Source organism: Oratosquilla oratoria, chromosome 4 (assembly GCF_046742065.1).
Source record: "Oratosquilla oratoria isolate Oo_2021 chromosome 4, ASM4674206v1, whole genome shotgun sequence".
Classification (NCBI taxonomy): domain Eukaryota; kingdom Metazoa; phylum Arthropoda; class Malacostraca; order Stomatopoda; family Squillidae; genus Oratosquilla; species Oratosquilla oratoria.
This window is the reverse complement of record NC_134780.1, coordinates 60452283-60462282: the sequence shown is the minus strand read 5'-3', so window position 1 is coordinate 60462282 and position 10000 is coordinate 60452283. Positions and strand designations below refer to the sequence as shown.

General features: G+C 36.6%; 1 protein-coding gene across 5 annotated transcripts in view; it reads left to right on the top strand.

Annotated features, from left to right (window-relative positions):
- LOC143024880 (uncharacterized) overlaps positions 1-10000 on the top strand; it is a 608334-nt gene that overhangs the window by 579197 nt on the left and 19137 nt on the right. For all 5 annotated transcript variants that reach the window (XM_076184232.1, XM_076184231.1, XM_076184229.1 and 2 more), the window contains one exon: positions 1123-1342. In XM_076184232.1, coding sequence (XP_076040347.1) covers positions 1123-1342 — 220 coding nt within the window. The remainder of the gene's footprint in view (positions 1-1122; positions 1343-10000) is intronic.

Genomic DNA, 10000 nt, shown 5'->3' with positions numbered 1-10000 from the left:
GTGTGTATGTGTGTGTGTGTGTGCGCGCGCGCGCGAGTATCGTCTATGCGTGTGTCTATTCGTTGTCTTTAATACCGTAAAGGTTAAGCACGTACATTATAAATTGTTTCGCTCAGATATGTTATAAAATACGATTTATTATTTTAATGGTGGAATTGCGATATACCCAGAGGAGAGCAAGAGCCTCAGGAAGATAAAAATTGTTTAGATATTTTCTGTGATATTCCAATTCTTTTTGATCACTGTATGGTTTTGACCTCCAAAAATATATATATATATTTCACAAGCCATCTAGACACTGCAAGAAATGTTCAGATCATACCAAAATTAAAGAAAAAGAATAATTTCCTGTAATATTTTGTAGATTTGTATTCGTTAAAATTCTTGAAGGAAAGGAATACCAAATAATATTTTGTATATTTGTATTCACTAGGTTTACAGTGGAAGAAATATACTAAGTTTTTTAAAATTTCTATTCGTCAAGTTTCTTGAGGAAAAATGGTAAAGTGTATATATATATATATATATATATATATATATATATATATAATATATATATAATATATACATGTATATATGTTTCTATTTACGCGCGTATTTTTTCATTGAAAAAAGAATATATATATATATATATATATATATATATATATGTGTGTATATATATATGCATATATACATATATATATATATATATATATGTATATATACATGTACGTATGTATATGCCAAATACTATTCTGTAGATGTGTATTCGTCTTAGTAGATGAAAAAGGAGGCCAAAGCTTCTACTGTGTAGTACCAGATTAGAAGAAGGAGGCAGCATCGTGGGATACCCTGACATCGTCCTCTTCATTAACTGAGGGAAAGCCCTGGGTCGCACACAAACATAATAACCTTGCTTTCAATTCCACCTGTACCTCTGAGGTAGTCTATTCTCGTGGTCTCTTCTCGGAGTCAAAAGATGCTCCGGACCCGTAGCACTCCAATAGGTCTTTTAATAGAACCTTGCAATGAAAATGCTCTGCTTGAGAACGCTTATTTTTCAAAACGTTCTGGGTATGAGTTGTATTCCTAATAAAATGAGTAATTCTCTATTTTCTTTTCTTTTTCTATTGAAATCAGATTCCTGTGTCCTCACCCTGCCGGCAGAGCAACCCTCGATTAGATCTATCCTCACAAGGACACAGGTGCTCCGCGTCCAGGCTTCAAGACCACAGGTATCTGACAGATCGGGGTGGGACCTTGACACCTGACTACATCTCCACGGTACCTCTCCGGTGCCGTGATCTCTGTCGGAAAGCCAGAAGTGCAGAGAATCTTCGAACTTACAGAGTTCTGAAAGGTGAGGAGGAATAGTGTCTTGGTATTCGTAAGTGAATAGATAGTCATGTTCAGGTTGCATAAATCAAAGACAGTTAATTAAATGTAATTTCTTTGGCCATTTTAATACTTTGGGGGAACTGTGTGTCTTTTGATGTGACCAACACAAGATGATCTTATTGTCCTTGAGAACAAACTTGGATTTTTTTTTACCCCATGGTGATTCTCAGTACCTTTTTATAGCTACCCTTTCGCTTTCTTTATCATTGTTTTCCCTTGAAGAGCTACTTGGGGAAATTAGAGTACAATAATGACGATTAAGAACATTTTGGTCTCGACGATGTTTAGACACTGGAGCCAGTTCTAGCCGGGTTTTACTCATAAGCAAAAGTGAATCGTTTGGTGTTTCTCACAAAATTTATTCAATGCACAATAGCATTAAAGGAATTAATTATTATTTACCTAAAATCCAACATAGCCCAGCTGCTTAAAACATGACAGATAGTATTAACACGAAAAAAAAAAGGAATAGAGAGTGAGGAAAAGGCGGATAGAGCAGCTCCGATATTACTTCCTTCAACACAAGGCACACAGACAATTTTATTCTGCTGAGGTTTGGATTCGTGTATGCCTGGGATTTTGGTTAAAACTGGCGTCTGTCAATGAAATTCATTACCGTGCTGAAAGAGTTCAAAAGCTATGAAAGGTGAGATGAAGGCGGAAAATTTTTCCTATAACGTTATGGCATATTTTATGCAACTTATCCTGCCCAAGTTCAGGGATTTAGTATAGCTAGCCAGTTCCAAAACAAGAAAATATAAATTAACTTTTATAAACATTCAAACCAGAGATGGACTGCTTTTAAATTGCTTCTGCCAAAAAACACTTCATTCCAAAAGGGCACGTAGCGTCATGATATTTATCACCCAAGATTTACTTTCCCTGAAATATGATGGAAGGAGGGAGGGAATGTAGGAAAAGGAGGAAAAGAGTATTTTGTAGTGGCAAAGGAGATTTAGAGAAGGTAGTAGAAATAAGGAACAGTAGACGGTAAAATTGATCAGCATTCTTAATAGAATGAAGATTTTTCCGTAACCATAGAATGTAGTGTGACTCTTGTGTGTAAGGATGTGACTAAATACATTAAAACTTAAACAGTCATTGCCTCATACGGAGGAAAGAAGTGAATTGGACGGAAGAAGAGACAAGATCAGATATCGTCTAAAATAGGGGAGGAGGTAAAAATGTAATATTTTTTTTATGAACAGGGAAGGAGAGGGTAAGTTGATGAGTGATGGAAATGGAATTATCATGATACTATCAATTCTAATTAATATTTTAAGATTCTGTTTCGAGTGTCCTGCGGGTCTTTTTTTTTCAATGTTTTATAAAACATGTAAAAAAAATTCTGAAGATTTTCACGTTATCTTTTATAGTTGTTCAGGACCTCTTCACTGTAATGGTCTGGATATCAATTATAATGAAATCTGTGTAGTCAGAATCGTAATTGTTTTCTCAGGTGGTCTAAGATTAATGCAAAAACAATCACTGATATAATTTTTCCCCATTACCACTACCACCACCACCATCATCAATCATCATCATCATCATCATCATCATCATCATCATCATCATCATCATCATCATCATCATCATCATCATCATCATCATCATCATCATCATCATCATCATCATCATCATCATCATCATCGTCGTCGTGAATCACAATGGCAAAAGCCGACAAGACTGTGAGAATAAACACCTTGTGAGATCGAAACCTTTATTAGTACTACGTTTCGCTTGTTACAGCTTTTTCAAGTATGTGCTCAGAGTGTGTGTCATGTCTGTACTTGAAAAAGCTGTAACAAGCGAAACGTAGTACTAATAAAGGTTTCGATCTCACAAGGTGTTTATTCTCACAATCGTCGTCGTCGTCGTCGTCGTCGTCGTCGTCGTCGTCGTCGTCGTCGTCGTCGTCGTCGTCGTCGTCGTCGTCGTCGTCGTCGTCATCGTCGTCTTGATCATCTCTATCATCATCATCATCATCATCATCATCGTCGTCGTCCTCGTCGTCATCATCATCATCATCATCATCATCATCATCATCATCATCATCATCATCATCATCATCATCATCATCATCATCATCATCATCATCATCATCATCATCATCATCACATCATTCATCATCCATCATCGTTATTGTTATTATAATTTGTGTTATGTGATACTGATCTCATCTGTGTGGATGATTACATCTTCCAGGGTTAAATTTTATTGCTCACCTGCCCGACCTTTGAGTTAGTTGATCTAAAATTCAAATAAAAATGCTTGACGTTATATGTACTCGTACATTCAAGACATCATTAAGCGATCTCGTTTGATATGAGGAAGAATTTCCCAGCAGATGGTTTATACTAAGAATGGTGAATCCTTCTGGAGTAGTTTCTCTTCTGTGCTTCTTATTCCTGGAATATATAATATTCAGTTGAAAGCCTCTTTCTCAGAGTTTTCTCCGAAAGGGAGAAGGATAAAGGAAGATAACGGAGGTGGAGAGAAAGAACAGTGGCCAGATAAAAGAACGGAAACGTAAGGAAGGGGAATTGAGAGAACGTTTAAAATTTATAACGACTGTAGCGTATTCCATAGGTTTTGCTCTAACAACCCTGAACCCTTTATATACAGTTGACCGGAATGACCCCTTACTTGACCTGGGCTGCAGTTATGAACTTCTTATGTCGCTGGTCCACTACATAGGTCACGTAGGGTGAATAACCCCTTCAACTCAGTGACGGGCTTGAGAAGCTGTCCCGGAAGTTGTCAAGTAGTTTTACTTAGTGAAAGGATGGCCCTAGAATAGGTTAAAGAAGATACAAGATTTCCCCACTGTCCTTTCAGTGGCTGACTTAAGAAATTTAGGTGAGGGAGAGGACAAATAAGTTGAAGGCCATATCCTGTATAAATAAAAGCTGCAAATTAAATTCCTGGACCCGAAAAGGGCGCCTTCCTCCTCACTAACACTTCCAATACCGTAGTATATTTACACACTTGCTTGCTCCAACTATCAGAAAACTAATATTCCTTTGAGAGTCTGATGGAGATGTTTTTGGAGTCTCGATTGATAGTGTGTGTTTAGACCGAGGTCCACCCCTCGCCTCTACTGCCACACAAACTCATATAATAGTTTCCACAACAAGATATGTGCAACTCATAGCTGTATAGAATAAACTCCTTCGAGTGCACAAAACCATCTTTTATCTGTCCCGATAAAATCTAACAATGTATGAAATCAAATACTTGTCTCTGCTACGAGTATATGCCTCATATACTTTATCTTGGCTTCCTGTAAATAATTTCATTCTGGACAGATACACTCCAGAAAAGAAAAATATTTAATTAAGTGTTAAGATAGTACTTTTGAGAATTTATTCTGGCCAAGGCCCGGCGATTACGTCACATATTATTTCATTCATTTGAGGGTAACACCTCGTGGAAATAGTACCAGTTCGAGAGTTCTCGACCTGTTTTCTCGTATATCCCACACTTATACATTCTGTTTCTTAATCTCCTAGAAACCATTTCATCATTGATTAAATCGCCAGGTATCCAATTATAATTAGTAATACTAATTATCGAATTACAGACAGCTTGTGAAACTCCAACCTCCCCCCCCTGGAAAGGGACAAATATGGACATGAAACTTACACCAAGAGCCAGTGGATTAAGTGCTTGTGTTTCTCCAACTAGTTCCATATAAACAAAATAAATGGATGTCTCTTATGGCGTCACCGTCTGGAATGGAGAAAGTAGCAGATAATTATCCTGAAGTCAATTAGACTTCTCTCATTATCGTAGACGTTTATTAATGGCGTATTCTGGTCCTGAAGGCACATAATATGTTGAAGGAGACTGAGTATTATGGTGATGATGATACATGGTAACATTAGGGTGACAGTGATAGTGATACTGATGCTGATAGAACATCACTGTGAAAATCAGAAAGGACTGTGTAGAGTTTATAATTACACGTCAAGGAGCCTAGAGGTATATGAGAGAAAAGGTAGTACCGAAGAAGCGCTCGTGAACAATCCAAGATATGAACCTGGAATGCTGGCTGGAATGGATACCAGTTGGAGTTGGTTTAATATAATGAATCTTCTTTAGAATTTAATTAGAGCTGTCATGTCTCATGAAATAAAAGATCAATTGTCTTTGTGCTTCATGCTGTTTGGTGATGACATTGTGCTATGTTGCACCAGTAGATATGCAAATAATTCAGAATTAAGGCACTTGAAAACGGGATGGCTATGGAAGACAAAGGGCATAAGCAGAGCAGAAAGATACCTGAATACCAATGTTCAATGGAGATCAAGGCCCCTTGATTAGTGTGCAAAAGACTGTGTTGAAGATAATGGTTAAGTTTGAATATTCAGGTTCAGCGTTTGCTGAGGAGAGAAATCGGGGCGAAGAGATAACACCGGGTTTAGTCTAGGTGGAGTAGCTAGTGATGATGTAGAATCAAAGTAAACGTTGAGAGAAGAGTATACAAGACGGTAACAAAACTAACACTGAAATATGGAGCTGAAGGAAGAACAGGGAAGGAAGCGTACGATAAGTTTGATGTAGAGAGAATAAAATGATTATACCGTTTGATGGAGTAACGAAAATGGATAATACCAGGAGTAAGAAGATAAGATAATCCACAAAAGTAGTCAAGATATAAGATAAAAGACTACACTGGCCAAGTGGTGCGAAGTAACAAGACATATGTGGGGAGAAGAGTAACAGAGGTTGACGTGCAGGGAAGGAGAAAAAGAGAAAGACCGAACTGAAGGACAATCTATAGGAGAGCTAACAGAAACATAAATCCCGTTAATGTACTGGTTGTGGTGATTGTCTCTGGGCTCTTGATGGACTCTTTCGCCACTATCCATGGGGTTGAGCTCTTTCTTGTCGTTAGTTTCCTTTCAAATGCTCTGGGGTCTTCAAGTAATTTGTTCCAGGTTCCATTCATCGTGCGGTGGAATCTGATGCTGAGTGGTTGTATTGGCTCTTTCGTGGACTTTAACTGTTTAATGAAATGGTAGAGTTTAACCGCTTACAAATCTGAGGAACTTGGCTTGAAAACTCTGTAGTTTCTGTAGCTGTTTTTATTTAATCTTATTTAATTTTATTTTGTTTTATTTATTCACTCATTTATTTTCTATGGTGTTGAGAGGGACGTATGAATATTCTATAGCTGTTCTCAAGGCTTTGTATAGTTGTACTTTGACTTTCTCTGACATTGCTTTAAATCACCTTAGTTTTACCACGGTGGCTTTGGCCTGTTTTAATCTGTCGCTGACATGGGTCAGTGTGTCCCACTGGGTCACTCTGAGTCCCAATAGTTTGCTAGATTTGGAGTATTCTATGATCTTATCTTCTACTGTCGGGATGAACTTCGTAATTGGTTCACTTCGAATTCGGATTTATTGGTTTTTATTTTCTATTGCTTTTCAAATTCCATGATTGCTGTTTCTGCTTGCTTCACCATTATTTTGGTTGATATTCCTGGATAGGTTATGATTTGTGTTATATCGTCCGCATACATTAAGTAGTCAAATCAGGCTCGCCCAAAGTGGCTCGACAAAGAAACTGAAAAAAGTATTGCTAAAAAGAGACAGGCTTATAAGAAATATAAGTGCTCGGGTGTATCTAATGACTATGAAAGTTATGTATCAATACAGAGAGATTTAAAAAAGACAATAAGAAAAAGAAAACGACAATACGAAATGAACATCGCTGAGAAATCCAAAGAGAATCCCAAAGAATTCTATAGTTACATTAGAGATAAAAAGGTTGTTCGGAATCACATTGGTCCACTATTATCTGCTGACGGTCAACTTGAATATTCAAATGAAGGAATGTGTAATATCTTAAACAATTATTTTAGCTCGGTATTCGTAAACGAAACACCTCAAGGTGAATTCCAAACTGAAACCTGTGAAAAGTCTAGGGTAAACTTACTCGGTACGGTAAATATAACAAAAGAAAAAATTAAAAGGTGTATAGACAAACTCAAAGTTAATAAAACACCAGGGCCTGACGGTTGGCATCCAAGAATCTTAAAGGAAATGAAAAATAAGATTGTTGTTCCATTAGAAATTATTTTCAAGAAATCCATCATATCCGGAGATGTCCCAAGAGAATGGAAGCTAGCTAACGTTACTCCCATATTCAAAAAAGGTGACAAAAAGAAACCAAATAACTATAGGCCTATAAGTTTGACTTCAATCGTAGGAAAAATAATGGAAACTATCATCAGAGATGCTATCGAACATCATTTAGAAAGTAACCGTTTGATAAATGATAGCCAGCATGGTTTCAGACGGAAACGTTCTTGCGTGACTTACTCGAATTCTACAACACAGTTATCTCGAATTATGACAAAAGAAACAATATAGATTTAGTATATCTAGACTTTGCAAAAGCTTTTGATACCGTCCCACACGAAAGACTACTTACTAAATTAGCTTTGCATGGAATAAGTGGTAGCCTATTAGGTTGGACTAGTAATTGGTTGAATGATCGAAAACAGAGAGTTGTTTTAAATGGACAAACTTCTAGATGGAAAAGTGTTGCAAGTGGAGTTCCTCAGGGTTCCGTTCTTGGGCCACTTCTATTCATAGTATATATAAATGATATAGACCATGGACTAAAATCTACTGTTTCCAAATTTGCTGATGATGCAAAACTGTGCGGAGTGGCAAATGATCACTCAAACCAATTAGATATTCAAGAAGATTTAGATCAATTACAGCAATGGTCTGAAAAGTGGCTAATGAAATTTAACACAAGTAAGTGCAAGGTAATGCACATAGGTAAAAATAACAGTAAGTACGATTACAAGTTATTTGGAAATTCGTTAACAAAAGTGGATAGTGAAAAAGATCTCGGCGTAATTATCAGTAACGACCTCAAATCATCCAAGCAGTGTATTTCAGCCTCTGAGAAAGCAAATAAGATTCTGGGACTGATTGCGCGATCTTTTGATTTCAAAAGTCCATCACTCATTAACAAGCTATATAAATCGTTAGTTCGTCCACATTTGGAATATGCTGTTTCCGTATGGTCACCGAATCTCATTAAAGACATTGACAGATTGGAAAGAGTACAACGGCGAGCCACAAAACTGATTCCAAATATAAAAAATAAATCATACGAAAATCGACTAAAACATATGAATCTGTTTTCCCTAAAAAAGCGTAGACTCAGAGGTGACTTGATACAGATCTTTAAAATTCTAAAGGGAATTGACAACATCAAAAGTGACCAAATTTTTACATTGAATGAGAATCAGACAAGAAACAATGGTCTTAAACTCTCCGGAAATAGATTCAATTTGGAAGTAGGTAGAAACAACTTTGCCAACCGTGTAGTTAATGAATGGAATAAACTTCCTGCACAGGTAGTGCAATGTAGTTCAGTTCGAAGCTTTAAGAATCATTTAGATAAATACCTAAGTAAGATGCTGTAATGATTATGATTTATCTTATATTATTTGTTTTTGTTTTGTTATCATTTGTCTGTCTGATTTTCATTTATTATTAGTTATATGTCAATTTATTATTATTTACTATTTACCTGTTTGTTTATTATTTAACTATACCTATGCATTTATTTATGTATTTTATTTGTTATTTACATTATCAGTTTTATTTATTATTTTATTATTAATATGATTTTTTTTTCGCATCCGACCTAGATATGGATCAAAAGGTCTCCTGTCGGCATGCTCCGCCTTTGTAATCCTTTGTAGTCGCTGTTTGCTGTAGGGGAATAGCTGCTTAATTTGTACATCGTTAATGATGCTGGCAAAAGACATGATCCTTGAGGTACACCGCTCTTAAGGACGAATTGATCCCTTTTGTGTTATCTTAATTTTATTATCGATGTGCGCTCTGTTAGAAATCCGCAAAGGAGTTTTGTTAGTTTATCTGGAAGCTGTAATCGGATTATTTTGAGCTTCAGCTTATCATGCCAAACCTTGTCGAACGCTTTGCTGACGTCACGAAGTACTAATATACATCGGCGTCGTGCTGACATTGCGTCGGCGATAGGTTCATTCGTTTTTACAATGGCGGTGGTTGTTCCACGGTGCTGTCGTAATCCATATTCCCTGGAATTGTTTAGTTCTTCATCTTCGAGATTCTGTCTAAGCCTTATGTTGATTATTTCTTCTAGTATCTTTGATGATAACTCGAGTGATAAGTTGGGCTGAAATGTTTTACAATATTTGGTGATTTTCCCGGTTTTTGGAATCAGGGTAATCATGTTATTTTTTAATGATGTTGGGAAATTCTCTGTGGTTAGAATAGCCGAAAAGATGAGAGCTAATCTATCGACCATGATGTTGGAAAGGTGTGCGAGTATTTTATCTTTCTTTCTAGAGGATTTTTTCTTGAATCTTTTGATAATTGTTTTCACCTCGTTTGTTGTGATTTGTTCTGTGAGGTAGAGGCTGGTTGTAAATCGCGTGAAATCTACATGGTCGTGTGGCTGTAGTATGAGTTGGTTTTCTATTAGTTCCCTTTTAACAATCTCCTCTGATTCTGTGTTATATTTTAATTTTTCTTCACCGTTGATGTTAAGTATTTTTGCACGTATTTACGGTGCAGTTGTCCCTGTTGTCTTATGTCGA